The sequence below is a fragment of the Monopterus albus genome, unplaced genomic scaffold, assembly GCF_001952655.1.
Source record: "Monopterus albus unplaced genomic scaffold, M_albus_1.0 scaffold189.1, whole genome shotgun sequence".
In the NCBI taxonomy this organism is placed as follows: domain Eukaryota; kingdom Metazoa; phylum Chordata; class Actinopteri; order Synbranchiformes; family Synbranchidae; genus Monopterus; species Monopterus albus.
The window spans coordinates 497,168-521,929 of NW_018128069.1; the positions used below are offsets into that span (position 1 = coordinate 497,168).

Sequence of the window (24,762 nt, forward strand, 5' to 3'; positions counted from 1 at the left end):
ATTAGACATACTGTATCAGGCTGAGTGGAGTGCTACCAACACAGCGATGGCCAGACTTGAGCTTCAAAACTGCTCTTCAGAAAACCAGCGGGTGACGTCACAGGATTTGTTCAGTTTTTATATACCTTCACTGGCTCATTTGCTGTTAGGTTACATGACAGAAAAACATTACCTTTCTATGGTTCTTTTTCTGTTAACACAAAAAATAACCTTCCCCAAATTGCTAAGTGTGAAATTAGCAAATTAGGAACTAAATAAGCAGTTATCGAATAAAAAAGAAAAGAATCCGAATCTTAGTCAATTAATTGATCAATTGTCAAATTTACTCTTTAGTCAGCTGACAACAGCTCCGGCCTGGGGCTGAATTTGTACAGTTTGTAACATAATATTCTTTGGTCGTCTTGCATGCACAGCTCTTTTAAGATCTACCCACAAATTTTCAATGATGTTTAAATCAGGGGACTGTGATGGCCATTCCAAAACCTTCAGCCTGCGTCTCTTGAGGTATTCCATAGTGGATTTCGAGGTATGTTTAGGATCATTGTCCTGTTGTAGAAGCCATCCTCTTTTCAGCTTCAGCTTTTTTACAGATGGTGTGATGTTTGCTTCCAGAATTTGCTGGTATTTAGTGGAATCCATTCTTCCCTCCACCCGTGCAATGTTTCCTGTGCCACTGGCTGCAACACAACCCCAGAGCATGATAGATCCACCCCCATGCTTAATAGTTGGCAAGGTGTTCTTTTCATGAAATGCTGCTCCTTTTTTTCTCCAAACATGCCTTTGCTGATTGTGTCCAAAGAGTTCTATTTTAACTTCATCAGTCCACAGCACTTGTTTCCAAAACGCATCGGGCTTCTGTAGATGTCCTGTTGCATACTTCAGACGTTGGATTTTATGATGGGGACGCAGATAAGGTTTTCTTCTGCTGACTCTTCCATGAAGGCCTTGTCTGTGCAAGCATCGCTGCACAGTGGAACGGTGCACCACCACTCCTGAGTCTGCTAAATCTTCCTGCAGGTTTTTTGCAGTCAAATGGGGGTTTTGATTTGTCTTTCTGACCAGCATACGAGCAGTTCTGTCCGAGAGTTTTCTTGGTCTTCCAGATCTCATCTTGACCTCCACAGTTCCCCTGATCTGCCATCTCTTAATTACATTTCTTACTGTGGAAACTGCAAGCTGACAACGCTTTGCTATCTTCTTGTAGCCTTCTCCTGCATTGTGGGCATCAATAACTTTCATTTTCAGGGTCTTACACAGCTGCTTAGAGGAACCCATGGTTGCTGGGTGTCCACAAGTGTGTGCACAAGGTTTGAAGAGTCAAGGTATTTGTACAGCTTTGAAATTGGCATTTACCAATGACAGCTGTTGCTGTGCATCAGATCTAATGAGCTGATTAAGGTCTGAAACCTTGTGAGAGACTTTGAGACTCTGGAACTCTTAGGGTGCCCAAACTTTTGCACCATGCCATAATAATGTTTTTATTTTTTATTTTTGTTCAATTTATGGCATAAGAAGTAACTATGCATCACTGTTTGCAGAAAATATTGTGCATTTTTTCCATTTCCAAGAGAAACTGTGTTAACATCTGTTCAAATAAAAAATCACCAAAATCTGTTATTTATCAAGGGGTGCCTAAACTTTTGCATAAGACTGTAGAGCGGCTTTAAGTAAAAGACCTGAGTCCTTCTGCCACCGCTGGGAACACATGTTGATAATAAATGGTTTGAATTTGTTGGGCTAAAGAGAAGGAAAAAACCCTGCTGTCCTGTTAAAATAAATATCTCTGAGCAGGTCTGGAATAAATGAAATGCAACAGAAACCAGTTTTAACCTTAGGCCTAACATGTTTATCTTTTGTTCTGTTCTATTAACCATCTAAGAGATGTCACTGCAACATCCTTAACCTGACATTTTGTTCAAATACTGTATCAGATTTAATAAGCATCAACTGAACAAATGGGAAGTCACATCTACATGTTTTTAATAAAGCACACAATATTTACCTTAAATGACTGATAATGATAACCACAATCCATCCAACAGTTGTTGAGAGATTTCACTTAAAAACCCCAAATGTAAACTTTGTGGACGTACTAACGAATGTCAGGGGATCAACAAAGTCTGATTCACCATGATCATCTGTATCAAGGTTTGTGCCAGTCCATGTCGAGATATTTCAGTGGACTGACCAGCCGTTCCCAAATTCATGCTGATAGGACAAAGCTACAAATAAATCAGATAAATACTTAAGACTAAGTATTCCACCTGCATATGTGACCTGTGTGAAGAGAATAACCACAGAGCAGGTTGTTACTGATGCCTGTCCCTGTACCCTCAGACTCATTTGACTGCTCGCTCCCAAACATACAAATGGGAAACAAACAGATGAAGTCAGTGGACTGGTCCCTGTCAAGCTGCCTTCATCCCGGCCTCGTTACAGTCTGCTGCCTTCATCACCATTTCCCAGCAGTTCCAGTTGGATCCAGGTCAAACTCTGTTAACAGGCTGAGAACCGGTGTGGGCCGAGAGCCAGGGCCCCTGCAGGGACGCTCATTTTTCCTCAAACACTCACCTCAACATCGCCCTTGTAATGTTACCTTAACCAGCACATGACCTTTAAACTTGGACAGAGAGGGACGGCTTTACAATCGGGATCTAAAGTCTGTCTCACAGACTAGCTTTGTCTTTATGGCTTTATGTGTCACCTCATGACCCGGTGATGGAGGGACGGGGATACAGAACAACCGACGTCTTAGCTTCAGCTTCGGGTTTAGATCAGTGCTTGTGTTTATTAAATGGAGTTTAACATGGACTTTTGTATGTCGGAGAAAGATGAAAGTGAAAATCCTGAACTCACCAAAGAGAAGATTTGCCTCTCCGACAATATTATGACCTGGAATTGTTTAAATTCAGCCTGTAATGTGCTACTTGCACACTTTTGTACTCATAGAACCAACAGTGTTGCTCACTTATTCTATGTAGAAAAAATGTAAAGCCACTCTGTCCACTGTCTCTAGTGAGACTCAAAAAAAAACACCACAAACCCACTCCTTACCACTTTTTGCTGCTACTGTCCTGTTTCCTGAATCTACAGTAAACTTTGGACAGCTGGTTGGGACAAACTACAAAATCCTTTATCCCGAAGCTAGTGTTATTTGACTAAGGAGTGTGATGGAACTTCTGAAATAAATGGTTCAAAACAAAGGTTGCCTTTCTGGTTTGTTCAATAGCACTTGCAAGTGGGTACTCCCTCAGAGACAATGCAACAGACAATGAGTCAGGCTTGTCTTACATTCCTGCGCTTCTCTTTCAGAGCCTATTAGAACATTCCATAGCTAAGCTTGACACAAAGATGAAGCACAAACAGTGAAGCAAGAGAGAATAGCAGGGGCATCTCTCTCCCTACTGTAGCTTGATCATCCTGTGGGAATCAGACTTCTCCTGCATTATCTAGTATCAGCTTGAAACATTCGGCTGCTTCTGCAGAAATCAAAAGGCACCTCATTGTTTGGGATGAGCACACACACAGCTGACATACAGTGAGACATGTTAATGCATCAAATATATATGCAAATCGGTGACTGATTTATTTAACTTGATAAACATTGTGTGGTCCATAGGCTATCAGTGTGATTTTATTGTGGCACACAAAGTAAAAAATCAGATGTCAGTTTTCCACAACACGTGTAAATGTCTGTCCAGTAGAACACCCCGGTTACTGCTAATGTGACACAAAGCTCCAGTTACTCCCAAATTAAAAGCATATTAATTCAACACAGAGGTGAAATCATGACAATGCTAGGTGGCTAGTGCTACCAAAACAAACAAGTTAGCTTTACATGCTAATCCTTTTTTTTTTTTTAAATGAAACAAAATAACACATTAACGAAACAGTACCGAACATGGGAGACAAGACAACAGTTACATGACATTACAAAAGGATATAGAGTGTTTAAAGAGGTTGTAGTGTGTGAAGTGTGGGTATTTCCAACTTATGCAGTTTATGAAATGCAAGAAAGGGAAAAGGAGGGGAAGTAAATAAATATAAATAACCAATAATAATGATGATAACAGTACTACTAAAAAATCATCTTGTTACATTTCTAGAGGTTGGTGGGAATGTGCGTGGCCTCAGCCCCAGGCATTTGATTCAAGTTGAAATGTGTTAAAAATGGGTTCCATGTGTCATAAAAAGCAGATAAACTATTCTTGTGAGTGGATGCCATTTTCTCTGTGATGTATTCTGTCAAAAGGTTGGTCCAGTGGTTTATGTGTAGTGATTTTGTTTTTATTTACAATTTTGAAAGATTGTTAGATGCTTAGATGCTAAAGGCAGCCAGTTGGGAAGTAAAATGTTTAGATGCTCATCCGGAAGGAAGAATGCCACATATGAATCCAGTCTGAGTCCTCTGGCTGCTTTTAACCCTCTCCATGTCAAACTGCCAAACCGATGTTAACCCTGGTTGGTGCTCTTTCTTTGTCCCACTCTCTCTGTGCAAAAGACGCCACCTCTTCACTCTGGCAGCCAAATGCGGAAAACTCAGATAATGCACCTTTAAGTACAGCCAGTGCCGTGAAAAAGTATTTCATGCTGCTTTGTCTTAAAAGTTACTTAAATAAATAGAAATATGTAAACAATCAGTAAATGTACTTAAAGTATTACAAGGAAAAATACTCAATGCAGAAATGAGCTTGTTTGGCTGTTGGTGTTTGATAATGTATCATTTAGTTGTTTTTTTTTTGTTTGTTTGTTTTTTTTTTCCATATGCATTCATGTAAAAGCAGTTTTTCACTGTTTCGGTTTTACATGAAATTTGCATAATTGAACATCAAAAATGTTTCCAACTTACTTTTCATCTACTTCTATAAACTAGTTCTTTGGAGTATCGCGTTCTGCGAGTCTCCATATGTTCAGTCTGCAAATATCTCAATATGTGAAGTAACTAAAGCTGTCAGACAAATGTATTGCAATACAAAGTAAAATATTTCCCTCTGACTTGGCAGTGGAGTAAAAGTAAAAGTAGCATATAGTACCTCAGATTTGTACTTTAGTAAACTTACTTCATAGGGGGGATTATGTTGGTTTCTTGAGTCTTTACTTCAGAAGGAGCTTTTTATCCTCCAGGTGAGATCTGCGTCCTCTGGTCTGAACCTCACAGGGGTGTTTCCCCCTATGCTTTCTCCCAGTCTGCACTGTTGTTTGGTTTGTCGTGCTTTTCTACTCTAGTTGCCTATCTTCAGCACAAAGGATTATTGTCAAGAAAGATATACACTAATCGGTGCAAATGCAAATCACATGCAGGGTTTCCCAACAGGACACTGGATAACAGAGGTGGTAGGTTCTGTGATTGAACTGTTTGCCTTTGCGTTGCCTGCAGACCTCTTTTCCCCCTTGACTCTGTGATCATCTTTTGTACCAATTTGCAACTGTTGGAATGTCTCGTACCAGCTTGTATTCACAGCCTTAAACTCAGCCTGTCCTTTCATCCTAAAGGCCTCCATCAAGTGGAGGCAGGAGGAGTAGAACTTATTACAGGACACTGGGGAAAATAAAATCTGTTTTTTTTTTTTTTTGACCTTGATGATACAGACAGTTTAACAAAAGTAGTCACCATTTATTTAAAGTAAAAACACCGAGCCTCATTTGAACTTTGTTCTGCTTGTGTGAACACTGATTTATTTACTGTAAATATCAGCCAGATCTTGCAGAGTTACTTCCTGGTTCTGCTTTAACCTGCTGTACTCGCTGTGCACAGTTTACAGTGCCGTGTTTGCAACATGTAGTTTGTGTGTTCGCTGTCCTTATCACCCTCAAACCAGTATTTTAGATAATTTATTTAAATTAATTGATTCTATCTCTAAAATGTTCTTATAACTAATAAGTGATACGGGCCACACTGCAAAAACAAGACAAGGACTTTAAAGGGAAGCTGTTTGTTTTCTTAAAGTGGACAATCAGAAACTGGGGGAGTCTGGGTAGATGTGGACACCTTAACCTAAACATAATATATTTAGAAAGTATTACAGAGCTGGCCTGATTACAAATTTAACAAAATCAGGAAACTGTCTGACTTCAGACTGTGTTGTTTATTTATTTATACTGAGTAGTTAGGCTTATTGTGATCACTAAGCTGTTTTTCTAAAAAAACACTTGAAAATAACTGAAAACACTTAGACTAGGACTGAACTGATTATTCTGTTTACTCATTCATCTGCAAATGACTGTGATTGTTTGGTCTGTAAACATTAGACAACATTTGGTGAAGGTATAAGCAATAGTTCAAAACATTTACCGTGATGTAAAGTGTCAAATTTGAGGACCTGTGCCTTTGGATCTTTGACGTTAGTAAGAACCTTCTTCTTGAACCTAATTGCTTTCTGACAGTATGAACAATACACTAAATTGGAACATTGAACAGTTTTGTCCAACTGAAGCTTCCTAATCAGGTCTCAGGGTTTCATCCGCTCTGCAGTGACTCTTCTCCTGTGCTAGGTTCCTATAAAGAAACGTGTGTGTGCAAACACTAATTCTGCTGCACTTTGCTGGTTTTATTTATGTGTAGAAACTGTTTTTAACAGTCAGGTTGTAGTTGACATTTTAAGGCCTTAACAAGTGTTAAACTTACACCTGCAGGCAGGTTGTGTTTCTGTGAAAGGTGGGGCGTAGAAAATGTCAGGGCTCCTGTGTAGTGACAAACCTGCTTGCAGGTATCGCATGTCTCCTGCACCTGTTCTCTCTGAATCTCTGCAGCAGCAGGAACTTACAGTAATCCTGCCGCCTGGAGCGGATCAGGTTATTACATTAAGCTGGTTCTCATTTATCATTAACAGTCACTGCTGAAAATGCTCCCTTCACTGTGTTCATGGCATTCGAATGCTGGGAGGTACATTACCATAACCCACGATGTCGCAGCTGAAGGCGTGTCAGTTTGGCTGCAGCAGGTCCGACTGGCAAGTAAACTGCCCAGCGTTCTCTCCAGATTCAGGCTGTGAAAATATTGGAAGTGGATGAGAAATACCACAGATTCACCCTCCACTGTAGCCACAGGACATGAACACAGGTTGTTCTTTTCCCCTTGCTGCTCAGCAGTCAGTTTGGGTGAGATGTTACCTCTACACAGAACCTGACAGACTGTCCTAATACAGTGCTCTGATTTGTAAAGAGTTGTTTGTCCCTACAGTCACTCCTCTCCACATTAAGCTTTAAGGCTGGAACATGTTAACGTGGTGAATGTCTGTGAGCCCCCTCTTTTTTTTTTTAAAGACCCACTCCACTCAAAAATATTTTTACCCTTGTTTTTATACCCCATAAATTACAGCCCTCCACTATGTTAACTAATGTATGTTATTAACAAGCCGTTTGTGCTTTCCTCTGCTGAAAGGGGCAGATATCTGTTCCTTCCCAATAACATTCAGGGCAGATTGGATTTTTGATGCCACAGATTCAGACAGCCAAATTCGGTTCATGTGTTTTCTGGAGTTCAGGGGAAACCTGAAGCCTCTGGGATCAGCAGCCAGAACTACGGTGTGTGTTGTTTGTGTTTGGTGTGTTTTACCATGGGTTGGGTACATTGTACAAATACATGCATTTCACGTGTAGCCAGTATTTCCCTCACTGTGTACTGTCTGTTGGAGGTTTGGATAGTTTCCCCTTCTCCAAGGTGTTTCTGGAGCTCCTCTGTGCACTGTTTGGACACCAGGGGCTTCCATTGTGTGAGTGAACATGTGACTGGAACAGACTGGAGTGTGAGGTGCACATGAAATGCTGGGCTTTTGGTATGCGCCATGAATGACTCTAAATCTGATCGGCACAGAATCAGAGATCTCAGCAAGATCGGCTGGTCACTGGTCAAGGCCAGTCACTCTGAAAACCAGGCATTTCCAATCTCTGTTGATCAGTCGGTGCGTCTCTACTTCCCACCAACTTGAGCAGATTTTTTGTCCTTGACAGTCCGGAGTCTGGAAGGAGCACGCACCTTTCAACCGATAAACACTGTGCACAGCAGAGTTTTAACTTGCTGAAAAACGCTGTCACTGGCATTAGTGTTGAATCAGGCCCCGCTCTCTAAACCTGTCCAGTTTGAGGAAGAGTGCTGGTGTGGTGCTGCTGGCTCTGTGCATAGAGTCTCTCAACTCTGGGTTCACCCACATCTAATCCTTTTGAATATATGACCATGTTTGCCAGTCTCATTAACCTTCCATTCTCAGATTCTCCTTCCTGGTTCAGGATTAAAGTGGTAGTGTTCCAAGCAAACTCTTGATATTCAGCAGCACTAACCCAACACATGGCCTACAATACTTGGTTTCTGTTCTTTCCTGACTAAAGTATCAGGTTCCCGTGATCTTCCGGGAGGCTTTGGCACAGCCCTTGTTTGTGGACATAACAGGTTATTTTCCTGCAGGCAGAGATGATCTTATTGTTTGATGTTGACTTGTGCTATAAACAGTATTTAACTCTGAGACACGGTTGTGGCATATTGATGTGAAGTGTCACTTGGTTTGTCAGAAATCATCTCAGAAACTACAGGTGAACAAAATGAGCTGATTTAGATCTTCAGGTTATACTGTGCCAGTTGTGATTAATTTGTGTTTTGTAGTTTAGATTTTTATCCATATTGCCCACTCCTGTAAATCTAATAGCTATATGGTAACCTGTGTAGTGTTGTCCATTCTATAGGTTTTGGCGTGTACCTGTAATTAGCTTGTTGATGTTTGTGTGAGAAGACACAAGACACTCCACATCCTCTGCTACACAAAACACTTCTGCCAGTGAAATATTACATAAACAGATTTTGGCTCTGATGCATTAGGAATACAGACCATCATGTCCTTTTTTACATATTACTCAGGTTGCTGTGTGTGAGTTTCTGTTGCAACAGAAGACCTTGTGTTGACTTTTTTTCTCAGCTCATGAAGGTGTAAAGCTGACAGTGTGAAATCCTTGGAGTGTGAAATTGTAGACAGAATAAAAGCAAGTTGCTGATATGATGTTAGTGGGGAGTCTGCTACTCTGAACTCCACATAAAGATGTCCTTGACCTCAGTAAAGAATTTTTTGTTTCTCCATGTCCTGTCTGCTTCAGTAATGCTTTTTTTTTCCCCTGTGTGTTTGTGTTGCAGCTTTCCGAGAGAGAACCCTCCAGTGAGGATGAGACCATGGTGCCGGTGTTAACCTCCAGAAAAGCCAGCGAACTCCCTGTGGACGAAGTAGCTTCTATCCTGCAGGTACAAAGCAAGTGAGAGGCTATTGGCCTGCTGTCCTCAGGCCAGGACAGCATGGCGCCTTGCTGTATATTCCTCCACTGGGCTTTTCAAGCATTTATTTCACTTCAAGCAAAATTGGTTAGCGTGTTTCTTGCTATGTGTGCAAATGCCATGAGTAATGACTGTAGTCAATGCGTTCATGACATCAGGAATGCTTTGACCTGTAAGTTAGAGAGAAGCTGAAAACAGTTCAAGGCAGAAAGGCATGCGGACTTGAGACACCAGTGATAGTGTCACGCACATATAACGCCATCAAAACATAGCACTTGGTTCCTCATCTCCCCTTTTGTTCACCCGTGGTACTACCTCGCAAGGTGAACCATAGGTGCAAAGAAATTGGCCCGCCATTCTGGCTTTGTGCTTAAACACAGAAAATGAAACAGAATAAAGGCACACCAATCCCGCCTTGAAAAAGCAGTGTGTAGGGTTATATGTCCCCTGGATGAACCTCAGTGCAGTGCTCCCTCTCTGTTAGCTCTATGTTTGGTCTCCACCACCTCTGGCTCTGGAGCTGCTAAATGCTCCACTGTATTCACCAGCTGGTCTCTGACTGGGCTTGTCTGCTGTTTGCTGCTCAGTAGGCCGTGGACAATGGTTTATCAGAGCTTGGCTGAAATGGCTGCTGCTGCAGGGGACAGAGAGGAAATGTGACACAAATCTAGTGTTTGAAAGAGGCTAAAAAGAGAAGAACTGAGTTGAACTTTAGAGTCAGGTGATAGTTCTCTGTGGTTTTGTCTGATGAGACCACTTTTCCATTTTGCATTGTCATTCGATTCACTGTTAGTGGAACAATATTGATCATACAAACTTGAAATGGGACAGGACTATTTGGCTGCTGTTCTCACTCCAAAACAGCACCAGATGCTTGCTGTCAGTGCCCCCCCGCCGCCGCTGCTACCTTAGGTCACTGAATTCTGCAGCACTAAATGTACCAATGGTTAGGACAAAGATGATGGTTAGGCTAAGTTCATTATAATTAAAGTTCATCTAGAATTATGGCGTCTTAGATTTAGCAATGAAATCTTAAAGCGGTGATCGTTGTGTTGTTGCTGACAGGCCGACCTGCAGTTGGGTTTGACCCAGGGCGAGGTGAGCCGGAGGAGGGCCTACCATGGCTGGAACGAGTTTGACATCAGTGAGGACGAGCCACTTTGGAGGAAATACCTGTCACAGGTAACACATTTCTCTCTCTTTAAGGTGGATGTCTATTTATAACAAAGGGGAAACTTGGCTGAACAACAACTAGCAGTTTGCAGGACTTTATGTCACACCACCATGGTTCACACAGTGTGTGTCATGCAGGCGTCTGTGACTCTGTAGACACATTTTTTGGAAAAAAACAAAAACAAAAAAGAGCTGAAGAGAGAAACTTGATGACTTTCACCACAGGTGCTTCATACAAAATGAGCTGAAGAGAGAAACTTGATGACTTTCACCACAGGTGCTTCATACACAGTAGGTGCTCTGATTAGATCTGGCGGTGCTTTGCTGCATGAATTAGCAGATCAGTGAAGTAAAATCTTTTTATTTCTAAAGTCCTCTTAGCTTCCTTATGACAAACTACTTGTACTGTGAGCATGCATGTTCTTTTGTCATGGAGATCATGGTGGGACATAAGGCAGTCCTATAGTATTCTATGTATCACAGGCAGCTGAGAGAACAGACTATCACCCAGAGCCCATCAGGGCCCTGTCAGGGCTGTGTCTCCAGAGCAGGGTCAGGTCTCCTCTGTCGGAGAGAGGAAACATCCTCCTTCCAAACCAGATCTCCTCACTGTGTCCAACCCACTGTGTCGTCCTCATGAAGCCATTCAGGGACCTAGAGCTGCAGCCATGAGTCAGTTCACTGATAGAAAATTAACCGGCAACTATTTAGAAGCAACAGTCACCAACATGTTCTGGTTCTACTTCCTTTAATGTGAGGAGCTGATGCTTTTCTTTGTCAGACATGAGAATCAGCTGAGTCTCTGTGGATCTGCTGGTTGGACACAACAAGACATGTGAAGACACTACCTTTGGCTCTGGAGAGTCACAGTGGGACTTTTTCCCAGTGTCTGACATTCTGGGAATAAACAGATCAATCAGATCATCAGGACAATGATCAGCTGATTGATCAGAGACCCTGCTGGTTGAGTTTCTGCACAGTTATTTGTCACCATCTGTATGCCACAGTCCTTTCATATTTCCATTTAAAGTCACCTTGGTGTCACTGCAGTAAGTGCGTGTTCAGTATGTTTCCATCCAACTATGGAGAAAATCTGCCAAAGAAAATGCAACTGAATGTATGTTTCTGTCCATGGCTGTTCCGTACACTGTAGGAGTTTGTAGAAGGTTTGTCAACATAAACAGCTGGAGGTACTTATTTATTTGTCTGTGCCATTAAACTGTTGCAAGAGAAGATGGTGCAACAAGATGGTTTTGTGAAGAGAGCACCAGTCAAACCTCAAACAGCGTAAAGAATGTAAAAACTTTGTGACACTTTTGTTCCATGTTGTGAACGTGAGAAACAGTCTCAACACTCATCATCTGTGTTGCAATGTTAGTCAATCTATTCGTTTCCTTTTCTATAGTGTTCTTATTTCATACCATTTTTATATGTATTATTCATTCATTTTTTACCGCTTAATCCCTGAGCGGGGTCATGGGGGGGTGCCGGAGCCAATCCCGGCCGGTAATCGGGCGAAGGCGGGGTATACCCTGGACAGGTCGCCAATCCATCGCAGGGCTAACACATAGACAAACAACCACACACACGCACTCCTATGGGCAATATGGAGACACCAATCAACCTAAGCTGCATGTCTTTGGACTGTGGGAGGAAGCTGGAGTACCCAGAGAGAACCCACGCAAGCACGGGGAGAACATGCAAACTCCACACAGAAAGGTCCCAGGTGGGGCCCGAACCTGAAACCTTCGCGCTGTGAGGCAACGGCGCTAACCACTGTGCCACCATGCTGCCGAGTACCATATGTATTAGTGCTTTTAAATTTTGTCATGCTGCTCAAACAGCCCGACCCGCATTCCATTACATAACATGGTAATAGCTCATAAGAATGTAGACCTGCATCAGCTGATGTTCATGTTCAAATGGTTGCAACATACTGTGCGTGTTCGGGAGCAAAAGAGGACATAGAGCAGGCCTGCAACATTAAACTGCCTAAAGAGTCTTCTGATTAAACACAAATAGACAAAAGCATTACACCAAGTTAAAATGAACGCAAACAAACGTTGAGTCCTTTTCTTCATACAGTCATTTTCACTTTGCAAAGGGCCGGAGCTTTCACGCCTTTGTTTGCCAGGTGTGTTATCTTGAAATTTATCATGCTTTAAGAATTCCACAAAGGGTTCTATAAACCTGGCTTCTTATCTTTGGGAAGTGTAAATACAATTTTTTCACAAGTTACTTAGTCTACTTTTAGCTTACGGCTATACCACCCTCAAAACGCCCAATCTCGTCTGAACTCGAAAGCTGGTTAGTGCTTGGATGAGAGACTTAGTCTACTTTTAATAATTTACTTATATGACAAGTATTTATTTATTTAAAAAGGTTTTAAGTGAACATGAGGAATGTCTCATGAAAAAAGTGATTAGAGTATAACTGGGTCTTTTTATTATTTCAGTCTTGTAACAATCTATTCAGTCCACTAAACCCTTTGTACAGGCATATGAAGGGCACTGTAGTACATAATGCATTATAGGTTTCCAAAGTTTATCTTATCTTCAGTACCACCATAATGTCGTCTGATCATGACAAAATCAACATCTGTTGCAAGTAGATGTTGCATAGACATTCAGTTTTGTTTACAAGCAGGCCATGGCGCAAGAGAACTGGACAAACCAGAAGAAGATGATAATATGGGGTGTAGTGCTGTTCCACCTTGTTCACATCTCTGACATTTAAAAATTAAAATGTCAAATACACTAAACACAATAGACCCGAAACAATCAATCCTCAGAAAACACATTTTAAAAAAGGCAAATATGCTGTTTTTCTGAAGACGTTTAGTCCTCTAAAAAGAGAGGGTTTGCTGCTTATTAGAAGAATGATCAATAAATAATTAGTTGCAGCCCTGATATGCATAGATGATTTCTTCACATTGTCTCCTCATGTAGTAGGAATGGGATGGCTTTAGCAGGGAGACTGAACACCTGCCTCTGGCTCTGTCAGATTTGAGCAGTTAAACAATAGAAGCAGCCTGAAGGAGCTTTGTCTCTGGTCTGTTCTGTCCACATGAACTCAGACGAACCCAGAAACTGCTGCTGCTGTGGAGCCGAGCAGCTGGAGGGACAGTGGATGAGGGGTCTGTGTGAGCAGCAGCAAGCAGAGGTTAAATGTAGAAACAGCAGGAGAGGGAAGGATGCAGAGTGTGGAGGGTGAGACGAGAAGACAGAAGAAGGTGTTGGATCTTTGGTTTGTTTGCCAAACAAAAGGTCATTTCTGTGAGGTTTCTACAGGTTTCCCTGTAGAAACTGTGCACACTTGACCTGACAGGTACAGTGCTGTCACTTCTCACTGTGTAAAAAAAGAGAAGGCGCTGTGTTTGTGCTGCTGATATTCATGTCTAACCTACACTCTAAAACAAAACCCCCTGTACCTGTAAATAGGCAGCGTGTACTGGCTATGTAGAAACACATCATTCGTGAGCTGAAGCTGGCAGTAAACACCGTACAGTCACGGTACATTGGCCAGGATGCGTTGATCCAGGGAGTGAATGTGATGTCTGCAACAAATAGCTGAGTCAATAGAAAAACTGTTAGTGGATAAAGTTTTTTTAAGTCCTTTTACAATGAAACTATCGATGCTTGCAGCCTTAAATATGGATTTCCTATTCTGTTTCCTGTCGTTGTTCAATGATTATTTTTGAATGGGATCTAGGAACATGTGCAAGTGGTCCAGATCTGATCTGAGAACACCTGGTTTGGTTTGTTCACTCCTCTGTGGAAACACTAGATTGGAGTCACTGGGAGGGAGGGACAGATTTTGGGATCAGCTGGAATGTGAGTGTAGTTTTAGAAACTTAGTCTGCATCATCCAGCAATGACTGGATTTGACAGATAATGCAATAAAATAGAACACTACTAATAAAATGTTCTTACTTTTCTGAAGACCCCAATTTCCCAAAAATCCCAAACTGACCTCTGTGTGACTTTTAGTCCTCAGTCCTTACAAACAGAACTATCAGAGCACACATCTGTCTGAATATAGGCCATTGTCACTGATTCAGCATTGTGTTGATGCTAATCTGTTTCTCCATTTCTCCCCAGTTCAAAGATCCTCTCATCCTGCTGCTGCTGGTGTCGGCTGTCATCAGCGTTGCCATGCGCCAGTATGATGATGCCTTCAGCATCACAGTGGTGCGTTACACCTCACACTGTTAACTGCAAACTTCACTCATTTCTCTTGTGTTTTTCTAATGCTGTTTCCCTGTGAAAACACTCCAGAGAGCTCCAGTTCTTGGAAAGTTATTAACAGAAGTTACACTTTATGGCTGTGTCAGCAGTGGGTGCATGCAGGAATATTTGCCTCAAATTATATTAGAAAGCTTCAATTTTTAGGCTCCTGTGGGAAAGGTTGTTGTAGTAGTGACTAATTGAACTGATAATGTGCATAAACCAACATAGAAAAATGAAAACGGTAAAGAAAATGTCTAATATGAAAATATACAAGTCAAGAGTAAAGTCCTGTGGTGTTCATTACAGCAGAAACATGAGAATGAACAACAAACTGATGATTGAGCTACTCCTGATGACTTAGTTCAACACACACACACACAGCTCATGGAGGAGATTAAAATACATTAATATTCATTTGCACCTGAATGCATACTTCTCAGTCAAAACTCAAGTGTAATCTGAACACAGGCACGATACACATTTTTAGATCAACGCCATAACTGGCATTCTGCTGGCTGGGGGATTTTGACAGGGTTGCTTCACAAAAATCCGAGAACAGACGTGTCACAAACGTGCAGCATCAGCCTGTGTACAAGGAGGAGGGTTTGAGTGCAAGTGCAGGAAAGTTATGCAAGCAACATTATAGTTGAGCGCGAGGACAGAGCTTTGAGCTTGAGCAGGTACATTTGAGTGCGAGGACCCGATAGCACTATGTTCTCAAGCTGAAGGTCATTCTCTGACTGGATAAATGGAGACCACAACCCTCAGGCACAAGGTGTTGTGTGTCAGTTGGTTTGTGAAGCGTGCACAGAGTTTGCATTCGGCGCCGAATGACATTCATACATAATGACTTTTAAGGTGGGATAGATACTGTTTCTGGGAACTGCAGGTGTAACGCAGTTTCCATATGACAGAGTGAGAGTTACATTTAAAAAATGTCTGATGTAGAATCTTAACCATCTGCTTCTCCCTGTCTCATTTTTCCCCTTACAGGCCATCATCATTGTGGTGACAGTCGCCTTTGTCCAGGTAAGTCAGGTTTGGGTGTGTTAGTGCTTTTAGTACCTGTTAACAAGTATCTTTGGTCGGTTAATGCAGCAACAGACCCTTAAGGGCACCTCACATAGGTGGAGTGGGATAAAACACCCACACCCATTATTTTCAGTGAAGGGCCACACACCGGCAGCGAGCTGATGGGTATCGTTGCAGGTTGATGTGCATCAACACTTCAGGACACACTATTGTCCTGTTTTCCCCGAGTCAACGTGCATCAAAAGCATAAAATACTGAAGTACCCATCCATTTCAGTAGTCCTGCACTGAATTTGTGCCACTCCTGGTGTGTGTTATGGGAATTGTGTGATGTGTGTCACATGATGAGTCGTAATGCAACTGGGAATTGTGTGCATCCACATGTGTCACATGATGAGTCGTAATGCAACACCGCCTTTGTGCCATGCCTTTTATAGTGTGAATCCTTCAGCATTCTGTGGTGTTCACTGTGTTGAGATTGATAAATACTTTTCCTAACTTTTTAGTCCTTGAGTTTTTATGTGATATTTTTGGACAGCGCCTTAGTTAATTCTTGTTTTTATTAAGTGTGATTTTTGTTCAGCATTTTGTTCGTCATGTTTTTAAATGCAACTTTAAAAATACAGTAGCATTGACGTTGTCAGTCTGCTGAACACTGGAGAGTGCATGTGTTGTGTTTGTATGTGTGAGTCAGTTGAATATACTTATCTATGTGCATTCATGGTTTTTGCACAGTTCCAGCTGGTCTTTGTTTTTATAGCTCAGTGCAGTGTCGTTGTCTTCTGTGTGTAGGAGTATCGCTCAGAGAAGTCTCTAGAAGAGCTCGGGAAGCTGGTGCCTCCAGGATGTCACTGGTGAGAGCTTAACCCATCAGTCCTCATTGTCTGTGATTGCTGCTCTGTTAATGTAATTCTGTCCAGGTCAGCTGGCAGTAACACTGCCACAGTGAAGAGTTCACCAGCACAGTTTTTCAGATTTCTGTATGCAGTTGCACAAACTACCACCTTGAAAATGACCTCTTTAAATATGTTTTTTGCAATTGAAGGTGTGGTTGCAGCTAACCATTGAAAAGTTGATGGAGAATAGTTTCATACAACCACAACTAATGCCATTGAATTGACTATTTACTATTTTTCAACACAGAAGAAAATGGCCAAACGGCTTTATTACTTTTTCACCACAAATAAACAATAAGAAATGTACAAGCACAGAAAGCAGCCATCCTCTCGTGTGGGAATACACCGAAAAGCACCACAAGCAACAATAGGAGGCAGTGAAGCTTTATTTCTTGGCTCTGTATTATCCTGCTAATTTCCTTATAAATTACCTGTCAATTATCTGTTGATTAACAGGAACTTTCCAAGGCAGGTCTATGCAGTTTGGTACTGTTTATAAAGGAAATGAGAGTGTCGGTTGCTGCAGTTATTAAATACCTGCTCATGACATTCAGGTTTTTATGAGAAAACTTGTAAACTACGTAGTGACATCAACATCCACCTTCCTTTCCTTGAAAGACTTGCAATGAATTCTTTTTATTCTTGTCACAATGAGTAAATTTATATATGGAAATTAAGTAGCAGTGTTTTATAGCATGGAGTGTGTTTTAGTTGTTGCTCCTCACCAGTTTGAAACAGAAAACTAACCAATGCAGCTAAAAACTGTGGTTAAGCATGCAATTCAACCAAAATGCAGCATAAAAGTCATTTAAATGAATATTTACTGATTTAACAAGTGGATCTGTAGAGTATGGCAGCTCAGTCTCAAGTAGTAGTGACAATTAGGGGCAGAAACAGTTTGAAATGTTAAGATTGTCAGACACAGATAAAAATGCTTGAACCAAATAACACACGCCAACTCATGCCAAGGAATTAAATCTACCTGACAGCTCAGTTTTTGAAGAAATTTTCATAAACCACAAAACTTCAGAAAGAAATGAGGAACTTCTTTTATGAAAGAAATATTATATATTTTTAAATTCTTTATTTCCTTTCATCTTCTGTCTCTTGCTCCCTGACTTCAGCACAAAACAAGCGTCAAACTTTAGCATGAAATCACTGAATTGGAGGCACATTTTCTCCGATACATCGAGTTCAGGGGCAGAAACACAAAATATTTCTTCAAACAAGCTCGTCAGGCCTCGATTTGCACTTCAAACAGAAAGAACAGCTGCCCCCTCGTCTGGCAGAGAGCTAACACAGTACCACACACTATCAGACACACCACAACTGTGCTGGGCCTGTAAATGAAGAACGTCTCATGTTGTGGGTTGTTTTTCTCCACTTCATCCCCCATCTTTCTCTCTACCAGGTTTTGAAGGTATCTTCGTGACCTTCCTGTTAATATACTAGTAGATAAAGAACTCTTTGTCTGGAGCAGCCGAGGTCATAATTACAGTAAAACCTTGGATTGCAAGTAACCCGGTCTGAGTGTTTTGCAACATGAGCAAAAATTTTGATTTGATAAACGAGTGATGTCTTGCAATACAAGTAGTTTGTACGCTTTGTCTGCTGAGCGTCACGTCACAACTGAGCTGATGGTTCTCAAGCCTCACTCATATAGTCAATATCTGTACTGCAACAATGGCCCCTCATGCAAGCCACAATTCTTTTCAAAGGTAAAGTGCAGGTTAATTTGTTTTATTTTTACTTTATACTATATTTTGTATTACTGTAATCATTTTTACATGGATAAATGGTTGTGGAACGAATCAGCTGAGTTTCCATTATTTCTTATGGGGAAAGTCGCTTTGATATACGAGTGCTTTGGATTACGAGCACGTTGCCAGAACGAATTATACTGGTAATCCAAGGTTTTACTGTAATTCAGAAATTAAGTTTTGACACAGTTTTACAGGAGACAATCACAATATAAACTTAAAGAAACATCTTAGTAACCCTGAGTCAAGTTGATGTGAATGGGTGTTGTCTAGACCTGGTTTCATTTGAAAATTAGGTTTGAAAGCTAATGATAATATCAAAATTAGGTTAGAAAGCTCAGATGGACCATGAAGGAAACAAAACAAGGGTTTGACACAGGGCTTTTATAAGACAAAGTTACAAGATGGAGGGTGTCATAGTTGGTACTACACATTGCTGCAAGCTGGAAAATTCATGATGATGTGCAGTAAATCTGGGCTGGGTGGGGGGATGTCTGGGCCATCGCCCACTTTGCCCAGTTGGTGATCCAGCCTTGCTCTCTGCTTCCCACTCCCCTTCTCAGTATCAGGGAGGGGAACCTAGAGAACCTGCTGGCCAGAGACCTGGTTCCTGGAGACACTGTCTGTTTGTCAGTAGGAGAGAGAGTCCCAGCAGACGTCCGCCTCTTTGAGGTACACACGCACTATGCAAACATATCAATATTAACATCAGTACAAATGCCTGTGGTTTCTTTTGGACTTGTTTATGTGGCACATGTACGTTTACTTAAGATTAATGTGTATTTTTCCAAGGGATGTTCATTTCGTACTTGCTGTACCTGGACACTCACCAGTACAGTATGTACAGATACATCAGATCTCCTGAGTTCATAGACAGAAACTTATGAGAGAGTTGAAATCTTTTGGCAGGCTCTTGGAAAGGACTGTGTAATTTAGGAATTGTACAGGCTCTACCAGGTTAATCCCAAGGAATGGAAGTGTATCCTCAAGCCAGTGCATGACAGGTCACCTTAATGTGCACAAAGGTAAAATGTGTCACAGGCAAACAAACAGCATATATGGACAATAAAGTTTATGTGGGTGTAAATGAAGGTAAATATAATTAACGTACAAAAAACCACAGTCACAAACGTGTAGCACACGTTTTGCTCCATTCAGTAATGTCATCTTTCTCTCTGTTGTGATCATTTTGCTTTGGCATTGAAAACAAGTCACACCTGTTGTGTGAATTGAGTTGATTAGTTCAGTTTACTTGAGATGAATAATGAACAATGTACTGAATTTCTTACAAAATTTTAAAAACTTTCTGAATCCACTGAAACAAAAGTTCCTTCTAACTTCATTTTTGAATGGATTTATCTCGGTCACAGCTGCATTGCAATTATCATCAGAAGATTAATCTGTAATTATTTCCTACTTCTTAGATGTGAAGATTTTCTGCCCTTCTGTTTTAAAACATTGTAAAGGTATATCTGTAACTGCCTAACGTACAGGTCTGCCTAAGCAGTAGTTCCATGTTTATTTTTCTCCTAGATTGTGTATTTTAAACCAGTTCACGTAGTGTATCCAGCTCAGAGATTAATTATCTCCAAACTGGAGCAGCTAGACTTCTAATTAGTCCATAATCCACTGGCATGAGAGAAGCTACAACCAAAACGGTGACATCAGGATATAAAACTTACACCCTTTGCACAGTTATGCTTAAATTCACCTTGGTATCCTTATTGTGTTTGTTGAGTATCTTTTTTACATTTTATTTTTACTGAAATAAATGCAGGTACATAATGAGTAATTGAACAAGGATTAAAGGAGTTTTTGGAACATTTACTGTGTTTGTTGAACATGTTTATGTGTGTTAGCCTGATTGTACTAAAAACGTCTCTTATGTGAGCCAGATCATTGGTTCATCATCCAGGCAGGCAAGTCTCGGTAAGGAGTCAGAAAAAATATATGATTGGCATAAATGTGTTTGTAGAAACCAGATAGGATTTAGCTGGGTAAAATGTCTAAGTGAAGCCAAGTGCCTAAAACCAATGTCTTGGATACAGTGTGAGGCCCTTTACTACCCTGTCTACCTGTGGAGACAGCAAAAAGACGCATCTTTATGGCATAGGTCAGCAATATCCATTTGTCAGTACATCATGACCCTGCTGTGTTTGTCCTCCACCTTAATAGGCAACCGATCTGTCTGTGGACGAGTCAAGTCTGACGGGGGAGACCACCCCTTGCGCCAAGTCCACCTCCCACCAACTGGTGGCCAACAACGGAGACATCACCTCCCGCAGCAACATCGCCTTCATGGGGACACTGGTGCGCTGCGGCAAAGGCAAGGTACCAGCAGGATAATTCAGTCTCCTCTTTAACGAGTCTGTGTACTCAAACCGGATTCTTTGTTTATTCAGTTTTATTGTTTCTAAAAATCTGAAATCTGACTTTCTGAAAGATGACAGTTTTCTTCAGCTTTCTGTCTCTTTGGACTGAAAGGAATTAAAATTGTTGATCATGCAGAAACCAAGCTGGGGAGCAAAAAACATGTTATCAATGTACATCTGTAACCTTGTTTCTGTGGTGTTCCTCAGGGTATTGTCATAGGGACTGGTGAGAACTCAGAGTTTGGGGAGGTATTCAAGATGATGCAAGTGGAAGAGGTACATTGTCCACATTATCTAAATGCAGATTTTTAAAATTGTCATCGTCCACCTAAATCTGTAGCTGTTGTTGTTGTTGTCAGGATGTGTGATATCTGCCACTTTACAGTTAATTTGCAAACAATTTCTTTACTGCATGCATCGAAACATTTGATGCCTGATTTCCCAAGTAGACTTCTCCTGGAGAAAACAGATGTGTTGGCCATGAAAACACAAACTTGGGTATGCATGTGCAGGAAAGTCTTCAAGTCTCTCAGTGGTCTGGACCCAAAATACATCAGAGACATGTTTGCTGGAACCTGGTAGGGGTCTCAGATCAGCAGGGACTGGTCAACTGGTGGTGCCCAGAGTTCAGAGTGAGGTCAAAGTGCTGAAGAACCCCCCCCCCCTTTTAATTAATGTTTCTTGATTCCACTCAGTTTTGCATTTTACCTGCCTCGTTACTCAGTGACCAACAGACTTCATTGTGCTGTTTAGCTGACTGTATAGACACTGGTGTTTCAGATTTCCAGAAAAAGTACACCTGCCTCTAGAGTTACTCAGAGGTTAGTCTTGAGAAGACAGGGGTACACAGCATAATGAGAACAGTGAGAAAGTATCTACTCATGCATGTTGCTACTTTGTGCCATCTTGTCACTGTTGCTTTTAATTTGCATTTAATGATTTAATCCAGTTTGCATTTTAATGTTTCATCTGTATGTGTGCATTGTGTTAAGCACTTTGAATGGCCTTTGTGTATGAAAGTGTACTATATACTGTAACTAAACTTGCCTCCGTTTCCTGTTTTTGTTTAGGCTCCCAAAACCCCGCTACAGAAGAGCATGGACCTGCTGGGGAAGCAGCTCTCGCTTTATTCCTTCTGCATTATAGGTTGGTTCCCAGTTCAGTAGTCAGTCCTTTGTTAACCTTCATTCTCAGTGTCTCCACAGTATGCACCAGTGTTTGATCTAACTTGTATCGTCTTTGCTGTGCTTCAGGGGTCATCATGCTGGTGGGCTGGCTGCAGGGGAAGAGGATCATGGACATGTTCACTATTGGTGTCAGGTAGTCTGCCATGAACCAGCAGACTCATGTCTGCTCCTCTGAAAGCTGAGGTGTATTTGAAGTGCAACAGCTTCACTTCATGTCCCATTGTGTGTGTGGAGAACGGTGCTGGATAAGTGAAAACGGAAATGAATGACTGATTTCACATGACTCATCGAAAGAGTATAATTACATTGCTTCACTAGTTGCTGCAAAAGTAGTGCTATATTGTTACTTTACTTTCGTTACTCTCCCCAGCTCCACCAGGAGCCATTAAACCACTCCAAATCCTCTTGTAGGAATATATTTAACAAGCAGGCACACTTGTGCTCTGTAGGGAATTATTGACCATCCAGTTGTTAGCCCAGTGACTGCACACAGCCCTCCAGACGTCCTGTTCTCAGCTGCTGGTTCAGACCCTTCCTCAGCTCTAAACAAAACAAGGTGACCCCTGAGTGTATGCCTACCTGTGGCTGCTGTAAGCAGGTCAGAGCATTTAAATTAAATTACTTTGGAGTTACCCGGAGTCACATTTCTCCTGTTGGTAGAGGCTAACCTCCTCCTCCCAAGTGCCTCCTGTGGCAAGCTAACACATAGCAGACTGTCAGCTGAGCAGAGTGAGCACAGTGTTGGTATCAGTTCACCATCTAGTGTTAATTTCTGGTAAGACAGGGAATAAGCCAACACAAATACACAAGTAGCTGGATTTCAAATTGTAATGCCTTACACTACTGAAACAGCTCATCACATTACTGCAGTGGGCTGCTAAGTAAGGAGATTACTTCCTAAGAGTGGTGGGGAATGCACATGATTGGTCAGCTTGGGCCGCTGTGTGGTTTCACTTTCATTTTTGTAGTGTTAGTACCTTTTAATATCGAAGGCGTCACAGAGCAGGTGGGGGAGGTTACCCCAGGCACACTCAGCCCTGGCAACTCTTTACGTTTTACAACCAGGATAGTCAGAATGAGTATAAGAGATGAAGTTAAAGAGGCACAAAGTAACTAAAGTTATCAAATGCACATAGTGCAGTAAAAAGTACAGTGTTTGTCTGTGAAAAGTAGTGAAGCCAAAGTATGAAGTAGTAGAAAAAGGAAATACTCAAGTAAATACCTCAAAACTGTACTGAAGTCCTGTACATCAGTAAATGTACATAGTTATTGATTATACTTGTGTGAAAAACACCTGCATAATAATTTTGTTCTTAGAAGTAAAAAAGACTGTTTCCCAGTGTGTCATGGAAAAGTCTTCAGTGACGAGTAAAATTGTAATTTTCCACAAGTTGTGAAAAAAGGTTGCTCATGTAATTTGTTCTAGTGAAACAAGGTGAAATCTCATCTTAGTAACTTGTGTACAGTGTGCTCACTGCTGGCGTCTCTTTCTCTTCAGTCTGGCTGTTGCTGCCATACCAGAGGGTTTACCCATCGTGGTGACGGTGACACTAGCGCTCGGTGTGATGCGCATGGTGAAGAGAAAAGCCATCGTCAAGAAGCTTCCCATCGTAGAAACTCTGAGTATGTTTCTTGTAACAGCTCTGTGTTACTGTCCCATTGTAAATTAATGCTGAACTTTGCTACTGAGTATTGCAGCACAGGGTTTTACAGCCTGGAGCCCTGACATAGAGCAGGCTTTTTATCCCTCATGTCCTGAGGTTGTCACTGTCCCTAACACTTTTGTTGGGAGAAAGAAGATGTTTACAGATCTGCTTGTATGCCATTCTCAGATTCAGCATAGTGGGAGGATCAGAACGCACAAAGACAAAGGCTTTGGTTTGCTTTTTCCAACTTCTGTAACATCTTGTTACACCTAACCTTAAGCCTCATGGGCCGCAAAGTGAAATTACACAATCTGTACTCTAGTTTCTTTAAGATCATTTTACTTCATGAACAAATTGGTAACATGATGCCATTCTGTACGTCATCTAGGTGGCAACTAGCATCTGACTTAGACCTTATTCAAACAACAGCTCATCCCTCCAGTAGATTTCCATGAGACGAGGGGCCCCGTGGAAACATTTTTCTCTACTACAGCCTGAACTTTACTCCAGATGTTTTCTCACATGCATGTGGGGGGAAAATACATGCACAATGTAAAGTAGGTTACAGGCAGATTATTAAAGATATAAAACGATGTTAAATGCTCAGGCAATGTTAGAAAATCACTCAACATTATAAATAAGCTTTTGATCCAAGAAGACATCTTAAAACTTTGCCGTTTGTTTATAGCAGAAATGAAGTGCAAGATGCTCCTGTGGTTCTACAGTTGGTTCACAAACAAAAAGTTCGCAGTCCTCTTTAACTGGTCAGAAGATCCTTTCTTTGTTTTGTTTTTTGGGATGATCTTCTGAATAAGCGCATGTATTTCACAACAGAGATGTACAGGAATTTAAGTAAATGAGCCCGTCAAGCCTGATGATGTTCTAATTCACTGACTATTGAGATGTTTTGCTCTCCGTTTCCTTCATGCTGTGTGTCTGCTGCTGTTCTTCCTGTTAACTATAAAACCTCTCCTGTTTTCTCTGTCAGGCTGCTGTAATGTGATCTGTTCAGACAAGACAGGTACTCTGACAAAGAACGAGATGACCGTCACTCAGCTGTTCACATCAGATGGACTCCATGCTGAGGTGCGAAACCCCCTCCTCCTCTATCACTGTCACCAACCCTGAGCAACCTGCATCTAAAAATGTGACACGTGATACTTTATAGAAAAAAAATATACATTTGTAGTTTATAATGAGCTGAAAATAGGTTTT

General features: G+C 41.4%; 1 protein-coding gene across 2 annotated transcripts in view; it reads left to right on the forward strand.

The window, feature by feature from the left end:
- The window catches only part of atp2c1 (ATPase secretory pathway Ca2+ transporting 1), a 46,561-nt gene that overhangs the window by 6,125 nt on the left and 15,674 nt on the right, over positions 1 to 24,762 (forward strand). For both annotated transcript variants that reach the window (XM_020617450.1, XM_020617451.1), the window contains exons 2-13: positions 9,119 to 9,223; positions 10,319 to 10,435; positions 14,527 to 14,616; positions 15,649 to 15,684; positions 16,479 to 16,540; positions 18,906 to 19,014; positions 20,518 to 20,673; positions 20,922 to 20,990; positions 21,785 to 21,860; positions 21,968 to 22,034; positions 23,400 to 23,524; positions 24,536 to 24,633. In XM_020617450.1, coding sequence (XP_020473106.1) covers positions 9,119 to 9,223; positions 10,319 to 10,435; positions 14,527 to 14,616; positions 15,649 to 15,684; positions 16,479 to 16,540; positions 18,906 to 19,014; positions 20,518 to 20,673; positions 20,922 to 20,990; positions 21,785 to 21,860; positions 21,968 to 22,034; positions 23,400 to 23,524; positions 24,536 to 24,633 — 1,110 coding nt within the window. The remainder of the gene's footprint in view (positions 1 to 9,118; positions 9,224 to 10,318; positions 10,436 to 14,526; positions 14,617 to 15,648; positions 15,685 to 16,478; positions 16,541 to 18,905; positions 19,015 to 20,517; positions 20,674 to 20,921; positions 20,991 to 21,784; positions 21,861 to 21,967; positions 22,035 to 23,399; positions 23,525 to 24,535; positions 24,634 to 24,762) is intronic.